Below are 27,861 nucleotides of genomic sequence, written 5' to 3' on the forward strand. Positions count from 1 at the left end.
GGAAGTTCCTCCCTTGCCCGTTTCCTTCGCGAGCGAGCCTCCTCCGCCCGCCGCCGCCTGCTCCGCTGTGTGCAACTCGGGTCGCGCTGGTGTAAAAAGCGACGCGTGGGACCCGTCCAGGCGGACACGACGCTGCCGAACATGGCCTCGAGGAGCCGGGAGAACGGCAGCGGCTTGGAAGGGCAGACCGCGCTCAAAGAGGAGCTGAGCAAAAGGGTTCGTCGGCCGTGCGCTTAGCTAGCATCTAGCCTGTGGCCTGTGGCGCATGGGGCGTTGACAGGCCCGGTGTGTGTGTGTGTGTGTGTGTGTGTGTGTGTGTGTGTGTGTGTGTGTGTGTGTGTGTGTGTGTGTGTGTGTGTGTGTGTGTGTAAACAAACACCCCCCCCCCCCCCCCCAAACTGATATGGGGCTTGAAAGGCAGTTTAGGCTTCTTATCGTTATCATCAAGTGAAGGGTTGACGACCCTAAGTACCATGATAACTACAGTGGTTTTTGAAGTGCGCCTGGTCTTAAGGGGTCCGTGCGTAGGAAACAATATAAAAAAAAAAAAAGAGGAGAAAATCCGGGTTTTTTTGAACGCTCCGTGAAGTCAGACGTCGTATCTGATATTCTATTATATTTTGTGTATTATATTTTTTTTAGGTCATTATCATTACACTTCGTATATCATATTTCATTATCATGATTCCCTGCAAAGGGCTTTTGGCTGCTATCGATCAGTTAATGATGTAGGAAAGTGCCTTATCCGAAGCGTGTTGTTTCACCACAGATCAAGGAGCAAAAAGTTGTCGTGGACGAGCTCTCCAATCTGAAGAAAAACAGGGTGAGCAGGCTCTGCTGACCATGGCCTTCCCCACTTCAGATGCATGTTGAAATGGTCTTTGTCGGAGGGGGATCATGGAGATTGTTTTTGTTGCCCAATGAAATGGTACAACATCTTTATTTATTTACAAAAGCGAGTTTGCAATTATGTCCGCATCTGACGTCTAATCATGTTTGTTTCCATCTGCATAAGACATGGTAAACACAGCCTGTGCACAGAACCCCTACATTTCCATATTCAGACTTCCCATAGTAGAGACTATGACCATTGTCAAAATATTTTCTGTGGTTTCAGAGAGTGTACATCCAGCAGCGCAACAGTAACATATTTTTCCTGGCAGACAGGGGGCGGACTCTTGGTTCTAACAAAAGTAAGTTTTGTGTTTCACACTCACAGTTAATGGATGGTGAATTATATTTTTCAGCAGGATGATGTTTGCTTATAATGGCTCAATGAAAATAAAAGGCTTGTGTGCCAAACTAGGGCTGGGCAATATAACCATATAATGACATGGTGTTATGACACTAGATATGGTCTGGGATTTTGGTTATCGTAATAGTTAAATGTTTTGTTTTAAAACTGCATTACACTCAACCAGCTATTTGTGGAACACAACACCTATGGTTGGGTTTTTTTTCTGAATTTAAACTGTACCCATTAACCTAATAAGAGAAGGGTTTAATTTGTGAATCTGTGTGGAGTTGCAATAAAAATGAGTTAATATGTTTTGGGAACTTTTTATTTCAGGAATATATATATATATATGAATAACTTCTATTCTCTGCCCAGGGGAATTGGACAACTTGAAAAAGGAGTTGCAAGACATCTAGGATATCTTCACCAACACCATGTGTGGCATCTTTTGTTGGCTGAGTGTATCAGCCGCCCAGCCGGTCCTGGACACAAGAATGTACGAACATCTGAGGAGACGAGGGCCTAGCGCCAGTCAGGATCTGACTCTAACGGGCGCAAATAGTTTTTACCGGTGTGCGTTCTCTGCACATGTACTTCACATGCGGGGTTCCCTTACACCTCAGCCGCTGCAAGACGGTGCTGGAAACGTCCTGATGTGGAACGGGGAGATTTTCGGAGGATTGCCAGTGACGTCAGACGAGAATGACACCGAAGTCCTCTTTCAGGAGATGTCCGGCGGCAACAGCCCCGCGGAGGTTCTGTCTGTCCTGGGCAGCGTGCGGGGACCCTGGGCGTTTGTTTACTACCAACAGGCTGGAGACTTACTGTGGTTCGGCAGAGACTTCTTTGGAAGGAGAAGTTTGCTGTGGCAGTTTGACATCGAGCGGAACGCCTTGGCTCTGACGTCCGTGGCCGTCCAGGGCTCTGGTTCTGATCGTTCCCAGTGGCGCGAAGTCCCCGCTGTTGGCGTTTACAGTGTTGACCTAAAAGCGGCTGCTGGTACCGGCTCGCTGAGTTTGGAAGTTTATCCTTGGGCCAACATGGGAAGCGATCTCTCTCCGTCTTGTCATGAATCCAAGTGGGAGGGCCCGAGCAACTGCAGCGCACAGATTAACCGGTCAGGCCTTGTCCTTGCCTCACCTGTCCCTCCACTCAATGAATCACTGCCAGAGGTGTTAAATAACATAGATCTTCATCCAAATTCGCATCCATCTGCTGATGATCTGGACCACTTGCTAGCGTCCAGAGAAAAGAGTGACTTTGTCGACTGTCTCATCGACGTACTCAGTGAGGCAGTGCGCAGACGCGTTCAGTGCCTGCCTGCTGGGACGGAAGACAATTCACTTGCTAGTAATGGCCAAGCTTCTATTGCAATACTTTTCTCAGGGGGGATTGACTCAATGATTCTTGCAGCCTTGGCCGACCGGCACACGCCTGCTCACCAGGCAATAGACCTCATCAATGTTGCATTCAAGCTCCAGGAGCCAAAGATGCAGAAAGAGTCCACAAAGAAACACAGAAACAAGCCCATCGATTCTGGAACTGATGCGTCCAGGTCGGGACGTGCCTCTCCGTTCGATGTCCCGGACAGAATCACCGGGAGAGCCGGTGTGGTGGAATTACAGAGCTTAAATCCTGAGCGAACGTGGAATTTTGTTGAAGTCAATGTAACACAGGAGGAGCTCCAGAAAATGCGCCAGGAGCGTATTTGCCACCTGGTGCACCCGCTGGACACTGTGCTCGATGACAGCATTGGGTGTGCGGTGTGGTTTGCGGCGCGAGGGCTCGGTTTCATCACAGAGGACAATGACCAGAAGCCCTTCACTTCATCAGCAAAGGTAAAGTACACTATTTGGACTTTGCACTTTCCAGGGGAAAAATAGATTGAGAGATTAGGCCTTAAAGAAAACCCACAGGGCTACAAAAGTTCTCCTGAAATATGTATACATCAGTTTTGTTTGGCCAAGTATATTTTCATGCGTGGTGAATGAGTAGCGAATATACTTAATAATGTAAATATACAGAATGCGCTCTATGATAAAGATATTAAAAGGCTTTGGCAAGTGGCAGTGCAGTTACTTTCAACACGAAGTATCAGTTTGAAATAAAGTTGTTAAATATTACTGTATAGAATGTGTCTTTAAATCCCCAGTTAGTGCCTACCATTAATATTTAGTGGGAATGTTAACATTCATTGGTACTTAATTTTTTTTTTTTTTAAACAAAGTTTGGTGAAACACTGAAGTGTTGAAAGACGGCTGTTTGCTGTCTCACAGGTGATCTTAACCGGCATCGGCGCAGATGAGCAGCTTGCAGGATACTCCAGACACAGAGTCCGATTTAAGGCGTCGGGGCACGAGGGACTCGTGCAGGAACTCGCCATGGAGCTGGGAAGAATCTCCACGAGGAACCTGGGCCGAGACGACCGAGTCATAGGGGATCACGGCAGAGAAGCCCGGTAGGACCGAGGGCCGGTACGCAGGGATCTCAGTTCAACACCAGGAGGCAGCTTTGTTTTGTAGTAAATAATATTTCAGCAATTATCAGCTGCTCTCCTCTCTGTATCATTAATAAATTACATTTTGAGAGACTCAACGGGATAAAGAAAATCAAAATCAATCAGTTTTATATCTTAGTCCCATAATTTCAGCTTCAAAACAACTTCTTATCACGAGCAAAGTCATCAGGTTCTGCTGTGGGGAAAGAAAACTGTTTGACTAATCTTTTAAATGAATTGGACTTAAGAACATCTTGCAAAGGTGCATGAAAGCAGTTGTATACAATGTTTAGTGCCTCATTTATCCACCATTATTTTTTGTTGTTGTTGGACTGTTGGTAAAAATGGCCACTGAAAAATATCAAGAGTAGATTTTAAGTATTATAAGTATCTCATCTGGTTTGCCTGACAAGCACTTAGGTCAGCCCTGGGTATAATTTATCTGGAAAAACAGTTTCTGATGAGTCAAATCCACAATGCAACAGAATGAAGTATTTATTTATGAAGCAACTTCCAACGATTTAAAGAAGTTGTTTGGATTTTTTGCCTATTTTGTTCTCATCCCTCGTGTCGGTAGGTTCCCCGGCTCCTCTCCAAACTGGATGGAATGCGAGTAATGGGGAACAAATCCACAATCTGTGTTCAGTCCAAAAACTCTCCACATATGGGGCAAAGGTAACACGATGCCGCAGCGGTCTGATTTTGGACATTTGAGGAGTTGCAAAAATTACATTTGGTTTTATTGCTAAATTTGCTTGTGCCGTTTTATTTGCTGTGCTCGTGTTGTGACCACCAACATAGAAGCACAAATATTTGTTTTTAAATGGAAAGCAAAGATGGCGTCGCTGAACTCAACAGGTCACACATTTGGGTCTAACGCCACAGCACGTTAATGAAAATAGCTCCAGCAAACTGCATATTATGCAATTAAAACTGAATGTCTTTTTTTTTTTTTCATAACTTCTCTTGGTTAGACTGCTGTGGATTCATGTTGACTGAGTTTCTGGATTTGTCCCCCCTCCGGTGTCCAGTTTGGAGACAGGCTAGAACCTACCTCAATCCTTTTACTGGTTGTTGTAGCAGCGTCATTATTACTGGGCGGGAGAAACTCTGACGGCTTTCTGCGTCACCAGGTTCCCGTACTTGGACGAGGAGGTAGTGAGCTTCCTGAACGCTCTGCCCGTCTGGGAGAAAGCCGACTTGTCTCTGCCGCGAGGCGTCGGGGAGAAGCTCCTCCTCAGACGGGCAGCCAGGGCGCTGGGCCTGGGCCCCTCCGCCGCGCTGCCCAAGAGAGCCATGCAGTTTGGGTCCCGCATCGCCAAGATGGAGAACAGCCGCGAGAAGGCCTCCGACAAGTGCCACAGACTCCTCACCGCGTAAATTATTTATTCACAGAAAGAATACAACGTTCAATTTTGATACAAAATTTTCCATTATGAGATTCTGCAGGCACAATTTTTCCTGAGGCCGAACTTCAGTTGACGTTCAGCTTTTGTGATTGTCTTAATATTTGTCAACATGTACAGTATCTGTTAAAAATAAAGACCTTGTTTCCGTGTGCATCACACCATGTAGGACTCAATGTCTTCAAGCTTCTCTCTGAAATATAGGTCACATTCCGTATAGGAAGGCAAGTTGCCAACGTCAAAACGCCCGGAAATCTGATGAGTGTACACCGGCATCCTGGAGAAAGGTTTGACAAAGTGCATCAAGTCAAGTGTATTCAGTATGTTTAACATGGCTGGCTGCCTGTCGATCGGTAAAGTCTTAAATTAATTCAGCAAACATGCAGGGCCTTACTTTATAACAAATCTAAAATCAGATTTTGGGATATTTGGTTAAGCCCAAAAATGAAATACATCACTTGAATTCATTTTAGGTCAGAACTTATGAGAATTTGGTTAACTTGTGTACACTGCATTGGACATAACACAAGCTTTGTTCAAGCTACACATGCAAAATGAAGATTTTTTTTTTCCTGTTACGGTTCAGAGGAAATTACCTTGGAATGAGCCAAGAGACAAAGTTTCCCGGAGCATCTCTGAGTTCAATACCAGTGTCCTATGAGAAAATAAATACAGATTATAACCGGGTGTCGGCCGCATCGTGATCATCAGGATTGGGTTAAATGTTAAACTCTGCATCACAGTCATGCAGTTGTTGGTGATCTTCACGGACTGTGCTAATCAACGCATCTACCTGCTTGGTCATAATGTCCACATTACTAACACTTGATTCCCAGTTTCTGTACATTTCTTATGAAACAACCAATAGTCCTTATACACAACTTTAAAATGGTTTAATTTAGAAATACTGATGCATTCACCTTCTTTTCCTCAAGAAATTCATCCAGGAGATGGAGGCTTTTCTTGGACAACAAGTAGAAACACGGGCACTGAAAGGGCAGCACATTATAAATGATCATTTTCTGGCGATTTGAATTAGGGAAAATATCCAATAGTACAAAATCATCCTTTTCGACAGAGGAGAACGTGCACTGACAAAATGTGTAAATATGGAACATCCTCATATTCAAACTTACTGCTCTCCTGGACTCCGTCTCTGTAGGAATCGGTTTCTCCTTCATACACAACACTCTGAAATCCTCGTCCACTTCTAAAATGCCGTATTTGTTGGTTTCTGGGTAGAAAAAGAAAACCATGTTAATCTACGTCGAAGTATGGCAAAAACATTAAAGGTTGTGGAGATACTTAGGTAGGCGAGTTGTCCCATAATTAATTATTGTAATGAGGCCGTTATCAAACCAGCAGGTTGTGGTACGGATAAGGAGGCGCTCACCCTCCTCTTTACACTGGTAGGACAGCACCAGACAGTTGTCCTCACATCGGGCTTGAAGGGCAGAAAATCTCTCCCCCACTCTGGTGAGGCCGAAATCTTCTTTGAAGAGAGTATCGCTGGGGAAATTTTGGGACAAGAGTTGGGTCTGAATAAATCCCGAAAGCAAATACGTCGCACGCACGCGGCTGAAATGGTCAGGGCCCGGAAACGTACCCTCCGATGACCATGACGTCATCCTCTATCCCGAAGTGCTTCACTGCGAGACGCAGGCACGCCACCGCACCAAGACGCTCCTGTGGGACGACAGCTCAGCGTTGGCTTTGTTGCTGAACATCAGCACCGTCGCCAAAAAAAAAAAAAAAAAAAGCCCAGCGGAGGACGCGCTTCCTGCGGCAGCCGAGGAAGCTCAACCCGCCGGTAACATCGTGGCTGACCCCTCCCGCCCTGGACACAAACTCTTTGAAGCGCTTCCCTCTGGCAGGAGGCCGCGGTCCAGCAAGGCCAGAACCTCTCGCCAGAAGAACGGCCTCCTCCCGTCTGCAACCGGCCTCATCGACAAGGCCCCGGAGCGCCTCGCGTCGGTTACGGCACATATTTTTACAGCTTATTGTGCGTGTTCACCGGGTGCCATGACATTTCACTGCATATATGTATGACCGTATGTATATGTATGTGACAAATAACCTCTTGAATCTTTATACCGTACATTTGCACATTCCTGCACAAACTGTACAGCTTCTTATATATAAAAAAAAAAAAAAAAGCCTTATTTTACATATTTATTCGTTTCATGTATGCACCGAGCACCAAGACAAATTGTTGTCTTGTTGAGAGTCTACACGTTGACTGCGGGCGACCAATCACGAGTCGGACGCGCAAACACCTGAGCGTAGACTTCCAATTCGAGAGGTTTGTTCGTCACATACGTCCACGCGTATACGCATTGAGATGTCAGTGCAACGCACCCGGCAATTTTGCACAATATGATGCAGACTGAACACAAAAGCGACCTCATCGCTAGTCAGACATGCAGATAATGTTTGGACAGCGGCGCCTCCATGGCTGCTGCGGAACTGTGACGTCCTCGGGATGCTCAGCTTCGACGTTTCAACTTTTTTTTTTTTTTTTCTTTCCTTTCCTTCCTGATCGACTATGACGTCACGCAACACCGAGGCGTTTTCGTAGTAAAATGGTATTAATGACGAGTGTAATAACTGTAAATTATGAGGTTTATTTATTTTGTCAAATGCCGCTATAAAGAGCTACCGCTGAACATTGTCTGTTTTGTATATTTTACTGCCCCGCTTCCTGAACGCCGGCAGTTGGCTCTGATGTCGACCAATAGGAGGCAGGGAAATTGGTCAGGTGACCAGCCGCTTAGTCGCAATGGCAGACGATCGCCACGAGGTGTCACTATCCGCCCCACACTCCGCGCCCAAATACGAACTTTAGTTTTCATACACAATGTGGGTTTTTTTTTTTTGGCAGGAAACGCAACTTGATTATAGATTTTCATACATTTTGCAACACGCACATTCCTGGGGCCATTAATGCGAAATTACACGTTGTTGTCGAATGTATACAACTTCTGTGCGTTCCCCACAATGCACCGCTGCATCTACTGGGCTGGGAAGTGTCACCTCATGATGTTGGACCAGAACTCGATCACAACCAGTTTGACAGCACGGAGGCTGGATAAAGATACCAACCCCATTGAAATACAACCCACATGAGTAAAAATCAAACATTACGCTAATCGCCCGACGATTGCAGTGCACAGGGACTATGACACAGTAACCCGCGGCTACGCGAGTGAAACTAATAATATAGTGGTCAAGTTCATACGAGGAAAAATCTCAAAAAACACATTTACATCATTGCTCCTCGTCTGATCGCTGAGGATCTTGACCATTGGGAACTGGGCTGCCCACTCCTCAAATGCATCATGGTGAAGAGCGTTGGTCTGTTGTAAAGAAGGGCACAAAGGATCCAGGTCAATAAGGACGTTGTTGTTTTTTTTACATGGATACATCATTTAATACAAGAAATTCTGCTTGAAAGTTCTGGGAGTGATTTTTGCTGGACAACCACTCCGGAGGTGGGAGTGTAACAATGGTGTTGAATTTCCTACATTCCTATATTAACTGGCCGTGGATTGGTGGAACCCTAAACCTTTAGAAAAACCGTTCTATAATAATTATAATAATAATAATAATAATAATAATAATAATAAAATATTGAGGCGTGATGTGCTTCCACAAAGCTGTGTGGTGAAGACGGGGTTCGGCCACACGCACCCACACCTGATTGAAACACCTGGACTAACTAAATTAGTACAGTATTTCCATACGATGAGGAAGTGTGCAAAAACATCTGAAAATATATGGATGTAACGTGCAATAATATTTTTATAAAAGGTGCATTTGGTAAAATGCAAAATATTAGATTCTGATATGCCACTTATTTGTATTACTTTGTTTTATCTTTCTATTATTGTTTCTGTATGAGCAGGTGTGTGTGTGTGTGTGCGCACACATTCTATTCAACTTCCTTCATGTCCGTTCCGCTAATGCCACTAAATCTTACACACTGAAAATCCTCCAGATTCACAAACCTTTCCCGCAAAAATATTTAATGTTGGGTCATTTTGTGCAATAAATAAATGAGAAAGCATAGCGTGTCTATTTGTGTATGTGTCACACACACACACACACACACACACACACACACACGTGTCCATGTATGTAGAGTATGTGTTTGTGTGTATGTATATATACAAACAAACACACAGGCACACACACACACAAACTCACGTGTCTTTGTATGTGTCTCACACACACACACAATTTATCGGGAACCACTCACGACAACATAGACGCAGTCCACACACCCCGACAGAGTCAGAGCCCGGACCCAGTGCGAGACTAGGGCCCGGGGCCCCACCGGCAGCAGGGGCTTGGGGAGCCCGGCCAGGTGCCGGAAGCGACCCGTGGTGTCGGCGTCAAGGTCCCGCTGCAGCCTGGTGCCGTAGCCAGCTGCGAGGACCACGGCTTTCATGCTCGACGTCCTGGAGGTGACCAAACAGTGACGGGAGCGGAACGGAATTCGTTTTGAGTCTCCGCCGTCCGCTGTAAAGTAGTGCGAGGGGCGGCTCAACGCACCGGGGAACGGAGCTTTTGATTCGAACGGATTCAAACGCTCCGTGTCCCTGGAAGGATGCGGAACGCCCACCAGCCCCCGCTGCAGCGCCCATCGCTTCCGGGTTCGCGCTTCCGCCTCCGGCTCTCAGGACAGGAAGTGGCTGTGCTGCTTTTCAAAGTAAAGGTTTTCGTCCAAGTAAAGCGCCGTGGCACCAGGGGAAGAGAGTTTTTTGTTGTTGTTTTTTTAACCCACCATCGCTTCCCTCACATTTTAAATTGGATCCACCCACGTGGAGACGGATTCGTTGTTTTTTTTGTCTCCGCCCGAGAAAAACAAGCAGTGCAATTTAGCAAGCTCTTCATTTCATTGCACATAAAGCCTTGCACAAGCGTATTTCATATTAAACATTCATGCACGTGGGTTTGTTTTGGCCTTGTGCACATTTCTTGTGATTCTAGGATTTGTTGTGCACATTGAATTAACTCTGGCAAGGAAAGTCCTCTGTTGCAGAAAGACTTTCCTCTCCTTCAGTAACTTCACTTGGTAGTTACTTAATTTTCTCCCTGGTATTCTATGGGTATGAGACAGCCACCGTGGGACCATAGAGAATCAAGATGGCATAACAAACCCTTTGTTACTTTCATATTTTTAATTTGTCCACTCACAACAAAATGAAGGCATATGGAATGCATTCATCAACAAAAACACGTGGTTCAACTTTTTTTTTTATTTTTTTTTGCAAAAATTACATTCTCTACAATTACAATACAAAAAAAACAACAAACACGATCCGAAAGAAAAACAAACCGGACAAAAACAAAAACATAGTTGTGCTGGCACACCGCCCGGTTCAAGTGCCTCGGGTCTCCCTCAAGCAGCTTCATTCTGGGTCCTCGGCTCCGCTTCCGGCCTCTGGGTCTGCGGTGCCGTCCTCGGCAGAATCTTTCATATCCTCGGCGTGCTCGGCAGGTTCAGGGTGCGACGCCTCCATCGTCTCCTCTGCGGTTTCCGCTGGAGGCGGCGAGGTTTCCGCCTCCTCTCTGGGCGTCTCCTCCTGACCATATCCACATGCAGGTTCAGTCGTTGCAAGCACCGCAGTACATTATGGCTTGCTAACGGTGGCAAAATGTGGCTTCTAAGCGCCGCGTGGCAGAACCAATTCATTGTCAATCTCTTACAGCGTCCGACTTCTCAGATATAATTCCCAAGTAACGGCTTTGGCATTCCTCCACTTACACTTTGCATTTGTAAGACATTTTGTTTAAATTAATAAATAGCCCAAAGGTGGCCTTTTCAGGTTGATGAGGTTCAATTCCACCTCTATATTCACATTTGAGTCAAGTACTTTTACTTTGTGACATGGAATCGTCCAACTCTGAGACATACTATGTGGAACTGCATAGTGTTGAATATATCCAGGAGCTTTATCAGCTATTTTTTTCAAGTTTTTCCCAACTATTTCTCATGTTTAATAGACTGGAAAAAATGGACAAACCCTAACCCTTAAATTGATATGAGGGAGGATTATGGGGAACCTCGAATAACAGCGTGGATTACGTAGAATTACGATTAAGAGTCTTGAAAATTCATTGGATTGATGGAACTATTTGAAGCAGGTCTTTAGAGAAAAACCAAAAGGACTCACCTGAGAAACAACGGGACTCGTCTCTTCCTGAATAACTGGCTCCGCTTCCCCCTGCTCCATCGGTTCTTCCTCATCCCTCGAAACCTCTGCGTGCGGCTGCACCAGAAGTTCTGCTTCTCTAAATGGCTGGGAACTGGTCTCAGCGACAACAGGAACAGGTTGGACGACCGGAGCGGTTGGAGATTCAATCTATAAAATGAAAAAAATAATGCATGTGAATGAAATGGCTGAAGAAAACGGGCCAAAGGATTGTGGGTTTTTTTAACTATTACTAAGAAAAAAACAACAACAAAAGAGAGAAAAGTCCAGTCAAAGTAAGCAAAATATGAAGGTTATGTATCTGTAGGGTCTTTTTTCCCCCCAAATTACCGCTTTCTCCAGTACGGGCTCCATGGGCTTCGGCTCAGGCTTTTTGTTGGCTTCCAGAATGGACATGACTGAAGCAGGTATGTGGGCTTGCTGTGAGACAGAGGTTAGACCACTATTAACAACAGTTTTGTTTCTTTTCGCCATTTCTCATGAAAGGTGGAAAGGTGTGACGAAACACATCCTCTCAATGTGGCCACAGATAAACAGCTCGCACGGCGTCCAATGCGTGAAAAGGACGCAGCCGTCGACCTCCCGCGCGTTCACCTGATGGGGCGTGAAGGAGAGCACGTGCTGCAGGAGCGGCTCCCTCATCTCCGGGCAGCGCTCGAACACGCTGTTGAGCTGAGCGGGCGGAAGCTGCAGCAGCACCGTGTAGGACTGCGGCTTGGTTCTCTGGCAGCACTTGATGAAGCCCTCCCACACCTTGGGATACTTCCACACCTAGGACCGACAACAAGCACTGAGTACAAAGCCCGGAGTAGTAAAGTTATATCCAAGGCTATTTTCCAAAAACACACCGTCAGCTAGGGCTGTGACGATAACAGACATTATTGAGCTCATTACTGTCGCCACCACAAATAATAAAATATATTTTTTTGAATTTCATTTTTGTTGCTGGTGAAAGTAACATAAGGATATGAAATATGAACACAACAATTGTTTAGCTATCATCGTTGACTGTGGCTAGGGCTTTAAGAAACCAAACTTTTCAGTTGCTCCGCTCATCACTTCAGCCTTGCACGGCGTGCGCGAGGGGAAGGGACAGTCCATTAAACATATAGGGGATTCATTTGGTGTGTGTAAGTTATTATTTCTATGGCTGTGCCCGACTTATGTCAGTTGAATTGGATTTGGCTGCTCAATACGAACGGAGCGCACAATTCAATGCGCAGTGTGCATGGAGGAACAGCTCTGTGCCCCATTCCCGTAGTTGTTTTATGTAGAGGCAGGGTTAAACCATTTGGGGCACGGGGTCCGGGCGCGGAGGATTCACACATAAAAAATATATTCATGATTCCCCTTATTGATAATTCCTCATTGAAATGTTATCCCTGTGCACTTTTGTAAGCTTCCGTTTTATCCCTCTGTTGTGCACACTGACGCGGTTGCTTTTCACCGCGCTTGATACTGTTACAGCCCAACCCTAAACCTTATCTATATCAAAGACGCTCAACACGCATTAGGCCACGGACACTATCTGCGAAGATTTAATCTCTGCGGACCCCAGTCTGAGAAGATTTTTTTTTTTTTAAATTTAATTTCATTTTTTATTATCGCTGGATATCAGTTAGTCCAAACTTAGATACCTGTCTATACTATAGTTGGGGAGATAACAATGAAACGATGATCAAAACAATCAATTGTGAATGATAAAAATTTGTAAGTAGTTATTTACTTTTGAGTGTACTTGGGGTAGGTTCTATTTTTCAATCTCAAGCCTTACCAACCTAGCCTCAAGCCTTATCAAAATGATGGTTCCAATCTTGCTTGTGTCTTTGAAAAGGTGATTCCCTTTGGACTGCATTCAAGCGCAGTGAGGAGCTGCAGCAGAGTGGTAAGTTCCTAAATAGTAAATCATTCCGCGGGGTTGTGAGATGAAAGTTTATAAAATGGGGGGAACCAATATTTTCAGGCATGGGGTGAAAAACAGCGAATCAATCCTTTGACAATGAACGAATAATGAACTAAATGAACGTTAACGTCTTGACACAAGGCTCGTGGGAGTGTTCTGACCTGCTTGACGATGAGGCGCGACAGGATGTTCATGACGAAGCCGCCCAGGCGGGGGTACATGGTGAGCGACTGGATGACGGTGCGCATCAGCAGCATGGGCAGGGGGCTGTGCTCCATCAGCTGCTGCATCACCACCGCCAGCACCTCCGACGTGTACACGTTCTTCTCCCCGAAGCAGAGGTTGGTGGCTGCGGCAGGGAGTCCAATCGACTTTTATTCATCTATAGACTATAGCAAGGGCTCAAAGGAGCTTAACAGTGCTGCATTTAGACGTAAATCTGTAGTTACACTACACTATCTTCATACATACATCTTCAAGTCTTAGGAGGGAAAAAAACATTGAGTGTACAGATTAGCCAACGATGGCGAGGAAAGGTTGAAAACCATTAGGGATGCTTTGGTTTGACACTCAAATTCTAAGAGTCATCATGTGCGTTATACAATATGTGCTTCCAATATCAATAAGGATAATGTTTTAATTTGTGATAAGAGAGCCAATCACGTCGCTGTCCAAGGTACTGACGGTTAGACAAATGAGTCTACGCTGCATGAAGTTATAATGTTTAGTTTTCTGGACCCTATTTAGCTTTTGAGATTATTTAACCTAGATTTAGGATTGCTGGTGCAGACCGGTTTTAAATGTAAGACTTTCTAAGAAATGACACAGTTTGACAAAATGTCAACGATTCAGTACTGAGTTCCATAATGGACGAGGACGGTGAAGCTGCCGGTTAACGTCGCACACTTTGTGACTCAGTCCCAGAGCCATGAAGCCCGGCCCCCCCGCCGGCTCAACGTTCATTTAAAAAGTTTATCAATATAACAACGTGTCACGTGTCCAAACTGCACCAAATTCAACAATGCACATCTGTGGGTCCCCAGCAACACACCCACCAAGTGTGAGGTAGATTGGACGAACGGTTGCCGAAATAATGAAAGGACATATATACAAACAGACAGACAGAGATTCCTTCCTTTATAGATTAGATTAAATATTTAGATGGGATTCTTTGCGGTTTTTAAATCACATTTATCTAGCTTAACACAGTCACAGTGTGCATCGGATATTTCAACCTGTGATTAGGTGTATACAAGAAATGATGATGTCATGATAAATCACAAAACAAAAAAAAAAGTATATAGACCCTGAGAAAGGATTCCGAACAGGGAACCCCCAGGATGACACGATGGATGCCAAGTGGGTGAAATAAAACCATGGCAGTAGAGAATAATAAAATGGACAGGGACAGGATAATGTAAACTACTGTGATTGGTAAGAACATTGCGGTAATGTGAAGTGAAACCAGGATAGTGTCAGAGTCCGCTGAGGTACATGAGCAGCATCGAGAAAACCATGAATGCAGTTTTGTGGATTTTTTTTACCCTGACCTTTTATAATGGACTTCATGTCACATTTGGTTGAGTCGATGTTGTGCAGGGCAATGAGCAGCTCGCCAGGGGTGAGCGGAGACATGGAAGAGCTCCCTTCACCTGGAAGTAAACAGACACACCATTAGACAAAGATGCTGAACAAGTGACAACATTTAGTTCTATCCTCAGAGAGGGGTGGAGGAGGGGGAGAAGACGACGACAACGACGACGACCACCAACACATTTATCTGCTTCAAATGGTTGCTGTTGAAACTTGTTCTCTGCTTTTAACCCATCCCGGCTTTTCCTTCCTCCGGGAGGCAGCCAGGAGCAGTGAGAATATAGCAATGCGCCCAGGGACCAATTCCAAATGTCCATCACTGGTCAGACAACGATCTTGTGCTTGTGTTTTTGGTGGGGGTCTGACCGATGTTATATGGAGGAAACCCCATGTGAGCACGGGGAGAACATACAAACTCCACACAGAAAGGCCTCTCATCAGAGAGGGGCCCACAGCACAGTCCCAACAGCGCCCCACGCGGGAATCGAACCCAGGACCTTCTTGCTGCTCACTACCTGTATGTTTATTCTGCAGGTAATCAATTATAGAGTTTAAATCATACATTGATGGACTCGACTCACATACACTGATCAGCCACAACGATCAAACCACTGACAGGTGAAGTGCATAACATTTCTCATTGAATAACATTGCTCACAGGGTCATGGGCACCCCTGGACTCATTGATGCGTGTGGGGAGTCAAGTCTAGCCCGTCTGGTTCGATCCCACAGAAGATCTACTGTAGCACAAATTACTGAAAAACGTAATGCTGCTGTGACAGAAAGGTGCTAGAACACACGGTGCATGACAGCTTGCTGTGTTTGTGGCTATGTAGCTGCAGAGCGTCTAATGAGCGGCTAACGTCTTGGTGCCAGATATCACAGGTCACCTTCAGAGGTCTTGTGGAGTGCACGAGGGGGAGCTACACAATATCAGTGTTATTAGTGGTGGTTTTAATGTTCCCATCTGTGATCGGTGTACATCAGTGTACAACTCCAACAATTATATAGTCTCATAAAGTTAGATATTGACTGCTATGAAAAGATGAAACTAGATAAACATAAAATAATGGACGGAAATCTTATATTGTCTTTATATGGACTAAATAAATTATGTCAGACAAAACAAGTTATCGACACAAACTGAACTCCCTCATCAATTCTCCATGGATTGATGTGCTGACCTGTATAATCGTCATAGAAATTTGTCAAAAATCTGTCCAATAGCGTTTTCTTTGCAGAAAATGTTGACCTTCAGAGCCCTGTGAGACCAGGCTGGATTTAAATAGCTACTTACTGTGCTGTGTTCCCAGCAGACGATTGAACACCTCCTTCACCACAACAGGATTGAGCTTGATCAGCTTGGGAAGCGCCAGGATGACCTCTTTCTGCACAAGGAAACAGGAACAAGGACATTCTAACACAGTATATGCATACAGCTAAAAAAACAAAACAAAACTCAGAATGCTGGAAAAAAAAACAAAGGTTCCATTCATAGGACTAATAGGAGCACTAACTTACATTAAGAATCAACATACTCATTTGAAATAATCTAGCTGAAGAAATTCAAACATCACCCGTTACCATCACCTCAACTGCTGAGATGACACCCGAGAAACTCACCTTTTCAAGGCCGTTTATGACAGGGATCAGGAATCGAACATCCGGTACTCGTTTGTGGTAAAGGTCCCTCACTCTCTCCACCAGCTCTGGAGACGGAGGCACTGCGGCACAAAAGGAAAGCACCTCTGTTCAACCTGAAAGACCCTTTGGGGTCATATTTTTGTCTTCCGCTGTTCAGCAGAGCGTCAGTCAACTGGCAGTCAACAAGACCATACAAATCCACGCACATTATTGCAATGCGGGTGGCAGCTTACATTTCTAACTAAGTTCTTCGAAAGAATATCCAGTCTTAAATCGTGAACAATTAAAAAACGATAGAACAATAACAGGTCTTTTTTTTCTTCTCTCTTTCTCCAAACCTTTGTCCGTCAGGATGTGAAGGCACCGAGTCACCAGCGTCTCCGCTCCTTTAGGGCAGTTTTCCACCAGCAGCAGCAGGTCGGGAGACGTCATTCCCATTCCACGGATCTGTGTATTAGTATTAGGACACGGAGTAGTTGTTTGTCCTATTAGTCTACCCAAAGATCACACCATACGGGGGGGAGGGGCAAACAGTTTGATCCCCGGTAAGGACCAACTTACAGGCTGCTCTATCACTCTGAGCACGCTGCGCTTGATGTCTGCGATGGCCTCGGTGTAGACGGAGGCCAGCTCGTGGACCAGCCGGTGGTTGAGAGGCAACAGAGAAAGGTAGAGGAACAGACACTGCCTCACGGTGTCCTCGGTCCAGGGCGCGGCCACCTCTGACGCAAAAAGGGCGCGGGTCAAACGCTTTGTTAGTAAACGTTTAGCAATCGGTTCTCAACGAGGCCCACTGCAAGCCGTTTCTCAAAATTGTGCAGTGGGTAGAGTGAGGGTCAAGGGAGCAGGTTAAATAGTCCAAAAAAAAGACGTTGATTGGTTTATGAAATTTGGGCTTGTGAAGACTGTATTGTCATGAAGAGCTACATAAACTTGACTGTAGTTTGATAAAAGCATATTAACCATATTCACACTTGTAGTAAAGGATGCTCTGGGAATTTCATCCCCGTTTCAATCTCGAGGCAGGTGGAAATGTACAAAACATGATTCTTCGTGTCAAACCTGTGTCTTTGTCGGCCCCAAAGAGCAGAGACGGGGGGTTGGGATGGACGAGAAGCTGCATGTAGTTCAGGGCAAACTTCTCGATGTAGTCCCTGAGTTGGTCCTTCTCGTACATGCGCTTGATGAAAGCCAGGGCCGTGGTGCGCACCTGGATACCCCAGCGCGCACAGGTTAGATAAACAAAGATAAAACATAAGGATACTCACTGCTGTTTTCACACTGAGATCTAAATGGAGCAACTGAACGCATCACCTTCTCCTTTTCATGCGAGCTGAGGTCCAGCAGCACGTGGAGGTACTGGAACTGCCTTGAGGGACGTTTGATGATGAGTTCTTTCAAAGTGGTCATTCCCAGATAAACACGTGACTGGAACAAACGTTTCAGCAAAGAGTTAGGGTAAGAGGTCAACCATTGAGTCAGACGCCGCATTTACGAGCAAATAATTACATTTTAACTGTTTTTGCTGAGCTGTCGTTTACCTCGTCCTCACAGTAACGCCGTATCACTTCCAGTGCTGATTCTGTTATTATGGGAGCCTCCAGCACGAGCTTTGTGAAAAGTCTGAAAAGGGGGGGGGGGTGCATACATTTATCTTTTTTTATTAGGAATTGAAATCAGATGTCGGCATCACCGCGACAAGAAAGTCTTGGGGACAATGTAGTTGATATAATAGAATTGCGATGTGAAGATGTATGCGTGACACGGCTAAGTTCAACAGAGCTGCATGTGACCAGTTATACAGTAGAAGAGAGCTGTAGTAAGGCTGTTTAATAAAAAATGATCTACAGAAGATTAAATGGTTTCAACTTGGACACAGTCGAGCTTTCAAAGCGCTTCAAATCAGAATGCACCACTGGCGACCAGCAATACTTTTTTGCACAACATGCAAAAAACATCTGGGCGATAGCTACTCTCATGGAACAATATAGATATATCATGCAACCCAAGCTATATTTACTTCCAAACGGAGCCATGTTTAATGAGTTTGAACAAGCAAAAATGGAATAAATTATCATTATGAACTATAATGACTCTTTGCTTGAATCGTGTAGTGTGTGTAGATGAGCACGGTGGCGTTTCTCACCCGTCTCTCTGCTCGGGCTTCTCCTGCAGGCCGGACAGCAGAGTGTACAGACAGTGGTCGTAGCTGTCCAGCAGCGCCGAGGGAAGCTGGCTGAGGTAGGCGTTGTACTCCTGGTAGAGGAGGGAAAACGCCAGCTCGCTCCGTGTGCGGATGTCCTCCAGGATGAACTCCAGCACGTCGTTCTTCATGACCCCCTCGAACTGTGTCACCAGTCTGGACAGCAGCTTGATGCGGATCTGCACACCGAGGGTTTAGTATAGTTACAGTTTCTCACAGAACAGGGAACATGTATAGGGACTGATAACATTGGCAAAAACAAAAAAACAAAACAAAACAAAAACAAAAACAAAAACAAAAAAAACAAAACAAAAAAAAAAAAATCACATTTGAATATTCCTTCAGAGAGAGAGAGAGAGAGAGAGAGAGAGAGAGAAAAAAAAAGAAAGTTTGGATATATCCAAATATCTATTACCATTTTGAAATGTTACAATTTGTCCAGCTTTTGGGCTGTGTTATTGCACGTTAAGCTTGGGCAATAAAATTTGTTCAAAATTGGAATCGTCCAACCGCAGAACCTCCACCTTCTCCGGGGAGAAGAGAACCCGACCGTGAGGTGGGACGGCACCTTTCTCTGGTACAATTATACGATTTGGTCCTTTAATTTTTCTGATATTTCTCCTTTGCTGTGAGGCATTACAAAGCAGCCTCAAAAAATTAAACGCCTAATTAAGCAATTGTTTTAACCGAATCCCCGCTGTGCCTGTGTGAAAAAGAAATAAACATGCAATGTGCATGTACATATTAAGACTTGTTTATCGATTAATTTTTTAACTGTTAGAAATTAACAATATCTAAATAAGCACGCTTCAAAAGAAGAAGAACCATCAAAGAACCCTGATTGGTTTTGGGAAAGTGGCGGGGTTGCTCTACTCACGTGGGACATGCCACTCTGCGCGATGGTCTTCTCGGAGTTGAGGATGCGCTTCACTGACATTGACGTTAACTTTTCAATCTGAGTCTCTGATAGCGGTTGGACCACATCAGCCAAACGGAACACCTTCTTCCTTCCACTCGTACCAGCTATTCTAAGAACGTAGAAAAAAATATATATTTGAAAAGGGTCAACTTTGTCCCAAGACCCTCCAAATCCTTTGTGTGTAATAAAAAAAATAAAAAATAAATAACAATAAAGACTCTTGACCACAGTCCCTCACAGGTATACTGGAGAGTCCTGCATTGGGTATAAACAGGTACCCATGGATAAACCACACATATGTGCCGCCAGCTAGTTGAAGATCTGTCTTCAAGCCTGCGCTTCGGTTCACGGGTTGACCAAAGCCGAGCCAAGGTCGGTTCTGCTTTGATAACCCATACCGAATTTGGAAAATAGCAGAAATTATGAGCAAATTGATGAGAGGGAAGTATAAAATAATTTGGGCTGTGTAAAAATGTCTAACGATTAACAATAATTGATATCTAAAACAGTCAATTTTTTATGTAAAACAGAAACAACAACAGTATTAGTTTGAATTAAAATTTCACAATACAGAAGCCTATGAATGACGTGGTTACGGTTCAGGTCAGAACAAAGAAAAGCACCTGTGCACTACACGTCTGTAAAACAGGTACAAGAGGTTCTCACTTGGTTGCCGTGGGGAGCAGGATGGGTTCGGGCAGCTTCTTGACGAGGGGAGCCTTTTCTCCGTAGCTCCCCACCACCGAGATGGCCTGGCCCTGCACCGACGCGTTGCGCTTAATCAGCAGTTCCTTGGTCCTGGAGTCCATATTGTCCACGTCCTCCTTGCTGGCCTCTTCCTCCCGAGCTCGGCACTGCTCGAGGCCTGAAACGTCACGCATCGAATTGGGTGAACTGGTGTTAACGTCGGCAGTGTGTTAATGTGTAACAACAGAATCTGAGATGGTTTTCTGGAAGCCGTAGTTATTTAAAATCTGTATTTTCATCTTCGAGTGTTCTGGCGCCAACCTGGCCCGATGCCAAGCGCCGTCATCTGGGTGGCCATCAGCCGAGCCAAATGCTTGATCTGGGCATCCGTGCCGGCCGACTCCACTGGTGTGTATGTGGCCTGGAAGGAGGCTGGCATGACATCTGGCAGGTAAACCATGCTGATCAACACCTGGATGAGAGCACAGACATGCAAGTTATATCTTTGAAGCCCTTACAAGGACGTCTGGAAGTTTTGCCTAAATTATCTCTTATATTATAGTCTTCTCTTATGAGCTGCGATTGTGCGGTGATACACGCTGCCATAAGGTTTCGAAGAGAAAAGTGATCGTCAAAGAGGAACGGTGTCAGACATTCAGGAAAAAAATAAAATAAAAAAATAAGTGGCTTTGCCACTCTGGCTGATTTTGTGGGAAGGAAATAGCGGCAAAGAACTGCAAAATTTGAAATCATGATACAGAAACTGCCAGTCTTTTCAACAATCACATTCACTCGTGTTATATTAGCGCACCAACACCTAATCACACCGGCAAGTAAAAGGTGATAAAAGTCCTCCGGGGGCCGGCTCACCAGGTTGGCTACGTTCTCAGGCGATAGCAGGGGATGAAGGAACTCTGCGGTGAGGTCGATGGCAGACTGAGCTACGGGGCCGGCGGCTGGCTTGGAGATGGAGAGCGGGGCTGGCTCCTCTTTGTCTTCGTCATCCTCCATCAAAGCCGGCTCTGAGTAGGGAAGAACACACATGAGGAATGTTGAGCCTGTCAGTGCGGCTTTGGAAGTCTGATGTAAAGCAAGAGCGCAAACCTTTGCCTAAATCTGGACTTCCAGATCAAAGGAAAATTCCACCATGGGAAAAAATGTAATTATTCACATAATTTTCCCTTTCAGTATCTGTGATTTGAGTCCACGTTTAAAACTTGGTCATTATATTAAACCGATACCCATCATATTAAACCCAATCTCTCTTACACCGTCCTGGAGCCACTGATTTGCAGTGCTCATCTCTATGGAAGAAATTCTGAATTTACAAATGCATATTTTAAAATAAATACACATGGAAAAAGATGAATAAATACAATGCACAAATCTGTGTTAGACCCTTTTTGATGAAGAAAAATAAATACATGTGAGCTGCCATTTAAACACAAGATGAAAATATGTTCTTCATCTTGTGTTTAAATGGAAGCTCACATCCAATTGTATTACCGCGCTCTTCTATTACTCAATGCTATATCCGGTGCGTCTGTGCCAGTGTGACTATTTTCATATGTTTTCATCACATACAGCTTCTAAACCTTCTAAATCTAAACACACACTAAAATGGTTGATTATCGTGAGGATCGCTTTGAATTTGTGTTTTGTGACACATATCACACTGAAGGGGGTGAGTTGGAGTCGGTGCATGGAGTGAAATGGACAATCACTATTATTACAAACTTCTAACTGCTGGCATCACAAAGATAAAATTAAAAACATGAAAACCTTAAGGCATTATATCCAAAATGATGGTCAAACTTGCCAAAGGCACGTTAAAATTGTACAGCCCTGCCAAGTTGGCGACTGTAACCAGGCACAAACGTGAAACTTTGTGTTACATCCCAAGATCTACCACAGTGAGAGTCCACTCCACTCCAGGATCTACTCCAGGCAGATGCTCCGACACCACCCTCCTTCCCTTCCCGTGACGTGACAGGTGTGTCACAAAGGACCAATACGAATCCAAATTGATGCACACTCACAAATCACAAATATATTCAGGCTTCCATATTGTGCATTAAAAAAAAATCTCAATACAAACTTCTGGATTATAGTGTTTATCCCATCTTTTTCCATTTGTGTTTTTTTATTTATTTTATTGTAAAATTAAATTGTTGGCAGCTTTAATTTTTAACATAAGAATACAAATTATTTATTGAAGGACTTGGGAAATCCTCATCATCTCTCCCAATGCACCATCTAATTCTCAACAAATGCCAAGGAAATGACATACCAAGACTTCAGTAATAGGACCTGCTACTCACCCATTTTGAGTTTTTTTCCCTCTGCATATTGATCATGCCGGGGTCTTTTTCTCTGCTCGCGCGGTGCGGGTGTGGAGCGTGTGATCTCGCTCTGGGGCATCCCCAGGTCCAGCAGCAGGGTGCCGATTTGGCCCTGGAACTCCACGCTGCAGGGGTGCTTCAGGACTGCCACCAGGTGCAGCTTCAGGTTCTTCCGCACGCTACTGACCTGAGACTTGGCCAACGTTGGCGGTAGGTTTGCTGAAAATCATTTTAAAAAGAGATTTGATTTTTTTTTTCTGCAATGTGTTTAAGTGATTAAAAACTTAATAAAATAAAAAGTAAAAATAAATAAACAAATAAATAAAATATTACTAAAAGACACAGCTCACCAGTTCTATAATACAATTATTTTGAAGTTACAGGGGCACAGTATTGGACCTAATAGAAGTATCAATGACTGATGGCTACAGTTTTGTTTTTTTTCACAACAGAACATTATATTGACAGATAGAAAATCAGCTTCAACTCTCCATTTTAACTTTGGTTGCTGAAGCTGCTTCATTTAATCTGACAGCCATTATTTAAGGCAAATGTTTTACAGCAGACAAACTAATTTTTAAATCGGTGTCAAACACATGGAAAGAAACTTAGATTTTACTCTTTTTTTTTTTTTACTGTTTTCCCAAATATATCCCGACACATTTTCCCTAAGCCTTTTTTTTTTTTTAACCACTATTAGCATAGCTTGTTCTCAGCGCTACCTTACCATGCAGCGTCTCATACGCCTGCACCACTTCCGACATAAACATGGGCCTCTGGCGGGCGATGGTGGCCAAGGATCCCAGGGCTGTGGTCAGGTTGATGCTGGAGATGGCTGGGTGGACCATGAACTTCAGCAGCTGCTCAAGAGCTCCCTTTCCTTCTTCACACAGAGCAGCTGTGCAGAACAGAACGACTATGTTAGACGCCGTAAACTTTGCAGGTGTGGGTTATGGTTTCTCACACATGAGAAACAAATGATCGATAAATTCCTGTGTGAGCAAGAAAACGCTTTCAACTGTCATAGCGACGATCAGTCCTCTTACCAAAGCGAAAATAGGAGTGGTCTTTGGGTATTTTGTCTAAGCTGATGTCACCCTCCTGTCGCTTGGGGACGTCGGAGTCGGCCGTCCGCGGTGACAGAGCAATGATGAGGGCCTCTGTGAACTTGATTGCGTGGGTGCGCACGCCGTCATTCTCAGAGTCCAGCAGGGCCAGAACATCACCTTTCATCTGCGTAACCATGTTCCAGCACGCCTCCTGCATGTCGGAAACTGCCTTGCAGCGCACCAGCCACTGTGGGAAAAGGGACAATGCGATACTTATGGGTGAACGAGCACATCACGCAGTAAAATGTTTCATGTTCTGGTTGGTGTCTTGGTGTTTTTCTTTGGTGCAAGTAGTCTGCACTCCGTGTGGAAATAAAGTATTTTGTCTATTTCAATACATGTTTAAAATAATACACTGACAATTGTTTGGGCAGCCCTAGAAACTAGGATTGTTATGAAATAATTACACGTTTGCACATACATAACAAAACAAGGAAAACAAATGTTAATAATAGCATTTTTGAAATCACATTTCTAATTGTGCATCTTTCATGAATGAAGAACTGTGAATCCTTCAGATTATACCTGTAACGCGACTTTGTAAAGCTGGGTGAGTGTGAGGATGGCCTTCTTCACCACATTAACGCTCTCGTCCCTCAGCAGCATGTTCAGATTAGCGATCAGTCTGAGCAGAAGCTCATTGTCTCTCTTACTGAAATATGGTGAAAAAAAAAGAGAGATCTGAGACTCACGCACAAAGTTTTAGTCAGAACAGAGAACTATAGAATTTATCAATTGCCGGGACAAATATGTGGCTGATCAATTACCCACCATGCTTCTTCAATGAAGCCAATGACAAACTTTCTCACTTCCATGGACTTGTCGGTCTGAAATGCTATCATCTCCTACATGTAAAGAGGAGGTAGAGAGACAGGAGTGGGAATTTTAGAGTGTTAGCATATTTAGAAGAATCTTACAGTTGTGCTTCATTAAGTATTTCCTACGTGTATATTCAATATACAGTGGAACCTTGACTTATGAGTTTTATTGCTTTTAATCTGCTCGTATAGCAAATCAATTTTCCCCAGTGAAATTCATTGAAATGCCATTAATCCGTTCCAGCCCCCCAAAAAAACACCACAATTTTTTTTTGTTACGTGTTTTTAAACAAGAAAAATGCATTTCTAAATAAGATCTCTCTTCTGCCCAGATGATACCCTCCGTCACGCTATCTCCCACGAGCTGCTTCTCCGTCAACCACACCAACAGCAGATTCTCCATCTTTTCATGGACAGCAGTCCGCAGCTTAAACATTATTTTAACGCCCTTGGCTGGCGTAATACCCTTTATCGTCTACTTCTGCTTCAGTAGTACTTCTACGAAATGTACCATACATATCGTAGAAGTACTGCGCTCGTACTGCCTCGCTCCTGTCAATGGACATCATCCGCTTCTTCTTCTCAGCACTTTTTTTTTTTTTTTTGGGCATACCTTAAACTCACTCCTCATAACTCAAAATTTTGCTCACAAATCAATACAAAAAAATGGAACGACGGCTCGGAACTCGGAAAACTTGTATGTTAGTGCGCTCGTAACTCAAGGTACCACTGTACTCAGAGACACACATACTTACATCCAAAAAGTTGTCTAGCAGTGAGGGATCCTTGTTGATAATAAGCTCTTGAACCTATAACATAACACAATAAATGCTCAGTAAACCTTTAACACCTTTATCATTCAAACAACTAGAAAAGGCACATTACAACACATCTCTCCTTTTGAGGCATAATAATAACACATAGAGAATATTTTAATTATATCTCAATTTACTTTTAAGTTAAATTTATAAATCTCAAAGCGGACAAGGGACTGTGACATCAGGAAAACCCATCACCAACCTGTTTGAGAGTCGTCAGTTTCTCCTCCGTACCGATCAGAGCGGCCTGGTTCAGAAGCTCCACAACCTGCGACGGAAAACACACCTCGGATTTGTATCATTTCAATCACAGAGAAGGCTGCCCTGTGTTGTCGTCAAGAATTTTACACTTTTAACTCACTCACATTTTCTCATATGTACACTTGCATGAATAATTACAGAACATTTTCTGAAAAGAGTAAAAGTGCCCTATACTATATGTACATGTAGATATGAATGGCCTTTTTCTGACAAACGTAATTTATTTTTTTTAATAAAAAAACATTAAGCACGGCTATAGCCGCTATAGCACTTGTTAGATTACCTTTTCACTGGTGGTCATATTGATGACATGAGACGTATCCCCCTCGTCTGTGGCAGATGAGGATGCCATATTGCTATTGTTCAAAGATCTGAGATCGTTCTCTACCTTAAAACATGACCTCCAAAGACCTATGGAAGGCACACAACACTAGAAATGTTAGATGCAGACGTAATGGCAAAACGTACACCGTAATACGACTACGATGTTAAATGTTTTCTGCCGCGATGTTGAGACGAGCGGGCGGTGGATTTGTATTATTTAGGTTTCCCTCAAATTACTCAAATGTCACAATCGAGAAAGAGGCTAACGTTATATTTGACAGATAGTGATATTCATCCACACAGGGAACAAATAGGCGACCACGTTTAATCAAATATGAATTCGGCCTATACATTTTAGAAAGTTTAAAACAGAAATAAAATGGCAACGAACAATGGAGGATAACCTAAAAAATAAACAAACAAAAAAAAACAACCCTCTATCAACAACTCTACAGGATAACAGGTTAGCCAGACGCTAACGTCATATTCTATAGGAAAACGGCGTAGCCTAATGCTAATGTTGGCGTTCACGAGACAAGTCACCGGCGAGTTAGTGTTAATAGCGTGGGCATTGCGGTACCTATCGTTAATTGGGTGTAAAACGTCTTCCGGGGCGAACAGAGTAAATGGTCGTTCCGAAAACTTATGCTTGATAAATGAGTGCAAGCCTCCCGGCCAGGAGGGCAGCCATGTTGGACTCATCCGGGGGAGTGGAGAGGTTTCTTCCGGTCTAGTGCCGTTGACTTTCCGCACGATGTGACCGTCAGCGCCACCGGGCGGCAGGGAGAACAGCGCCCGAAGCGCTCTATGCAGGGAGGGAAACTGGGTCGTGCCACTTGAGGGATTTCATTACGACGAAGCAAATTATTACAAAAAAATAAAATAAAATAAAAGTTAACGGTTTATTTTCTTTACTGTTTCTAAAGGTCTCCCGAAATGAGACGAATCAAAAGTAGTCCCGTTTCCACCCCCACCTAATAATCTACAAAATATAACTGCGCCCGAAGATCATTTGAGTCGTTTCATACAAAAATTGCCATCGGCCAGTCAGTCGTGCGTGGTTCATCAATTTATTTTACGCCATTTAATATATGTTTACGCTTTTTATTAATTCATTATTAATTATTATTAATTATTATTATTATTGGGGTTTTCTACCGACTACGGCGCGCGGCTCAACGGCGCCCCCGTGTGGATGAATGTAAGAACTGCTCGTGCTGTTACTAAGGAGCGAAATAAACTCGATTTTGACAAACAAGTCTTAACTTCATAAACCACGAGCAAAGTCTGTATTTATATCCAGCCTGAATCGTTTTAAACGTGTCTATTGCGCCCGAAAATCGGTGGGTGTGCTTGTCATCGCCACACTGGCAGCCCCAAGAGGCATAAAACCCCTATAATAATAATAATAATAATAACAATAACAATAATAATAATAATAGCAATAGCTGCAGACAGCAATACGTGGTTTTAGGTACGTATTAGACTTTTCCAGGTTTGCTATAACTAACCGTGTTGCTTGGTCAAAACTCTGCTCTCAGAGACCGATGTGTGACGTCCCAGCGTCGGTTCTCCGGGAAGTGATCCCGGTGTTTTCTTCTGGTCTCCGTGGGTGGCCGCCCGGGGCGACGCGACGCGACTCGGTCGGGTCGCTCCGATTCCGCCGGGGCGGAGGGACGCTGTTTTTTTTTTTTGTTAATTTTTTTTAAATTTAATGTTTCGTTAATAAATTGCGGACAAATAAAGACGATGAACGGAATAAAGTTGACTTTAGGTTCCTTTTCACAAGCGCGTCCCTCATACTCATGTGTCGGGACCAATCGCCGCGGACATTACGTATGGACCAAACACCGTGCACTTACGTCACTGAGCGTTCCTCCTA

General features: G+C 44.2%; 3 protein-coding genes across 5 annotated transcripts; 1 reads left to right on the forward strand and 2 right to left on the reverse strand.

Moving 5' to 3' along the window:
- The first annotated feature begins 143 nt into the window (after positions 1-143).
- Positions 144-5,299, forward strand: asnsd1 (asparagine synthetase domain containing 1). Of its 2 annotated transcripts, none has more exons than XM_080018691.1 (5): positions 144-216; positions 1,118-1,193; positions 1,613-3,075; positions 3,514-3,695; positions 4,868-5,299. In XM_080018691.1, the coding sequence occupies exons 3-5, from the start codon at positions 1,672-1,674 to the stop codon at positions 5,112-5,114; spliced, it is 1,833 nt and encodes a 610-aa protein (XP_079874817.1). In that variant the 5' UTR covers positions 144-216; positions 1,118-1,193; positions 1,613-1,671; the 3' UTR covers positions 5,115-5,299. The 2 variants fall into 2 exon arrangements, with proteins under 2 accessions (XP_079874817.1, XP_079874816.1); XM_080018690.1 differs by lacking the exon at positions 144-216 and adding an exon at positions 840-928.
- Positions 5,107-9,732, reverse strand: LOC307243755 (glucose-1-phosphate adenylyltransferase). Its single transcript, XM_080018692.1, has 8 exons — positions 9,399-9,732; positions 8,407-8,496; positions 6,747-6,826; positions 6,534-6,649; positions 6,277-6,374; positions 6,061-6,129; positions 5,737-5,795; positions 5,107-5,417 (listed from the first exon to the last, which is right to left on the reverse strand). Exons 1-8 carry the CDS (start codon positions 9,588-9,590, stop codon positions 5,297-5,299), a joined length of 825 nt encoding a protein of 274 aa, XP_079874818.1. The 5' UTR covers positions 9,591-9,732; the 3' UTR covers positions 5,107-5,296.
- Positions 9,733-10,398: 666 nt separating this feature from the next.
- Positions 10,399-27,542, reverse strand: sympk (symplekin). Of its 2 annotated transcripts, none has more exons than XM_080018769.1 (27): positions 27,491-27,542; positions 25,939-26,066; positions 25,597-25,662; positions 25,332-25,385; positions 24,530-24,603; positions 24,284-24,410; positions 23,696-23,945; positions 23,377-23,547; positions 22,629-22,868; positions 21,178-21,329; positions 20,629-20,779; positions 20,287-20,485; positions 19,579-19,729; positions 18,645-18,880; positions 18,040-18,121; positions 17,813-17,926; positions 17,561-17,708; positions 17,060-17,220; positions 16,837-16,945; positions 16,478-16,578; positions 16,152-16,242; positions 14,812-14,913; positions 13,423-13,610; positions 11,953-12,129; positions 11,689-11,778; positions 11,320-11,508; positions 10,399-10,728 (listed from the first exon to the last, which is right to left on the reverse strand). In XM_080018769.1, exons 2-27 carry the CDS (start codon positions 26,005-26,007, stop codon positions 10,555-10,557), a joined length of 3,666 nt encoding a protein of 1,221 aa, XP_079874895.1. In that variant the 5' UTR covers positions 26,008-26,066; positions 27,491-27,542; the 3' UTR covers positions 10,399-10,554. The 2 variants fall into 2 exon arrangements, with proteins under 2 accessions (XP_079874895.1, XP_079874894.1); XM_080018768.1 differs by lacking the exon at positions 27,491-27,542 and adding an exon at positions 26,560-26,671.
- Between the last annotated feature and the right edge of the window lie 319 nt (positions 27,543-27,861).

This window comes from Zeus faber (genome assembly GCF_960531495.2).
Source record: "Zeus faber genome assembly, chromosome: 18".
NCBI lineage: Eukaryota > Metazoa > Chordata > Actinopteri > Zeiformes > Zeidae > Zeus > Zeus faber.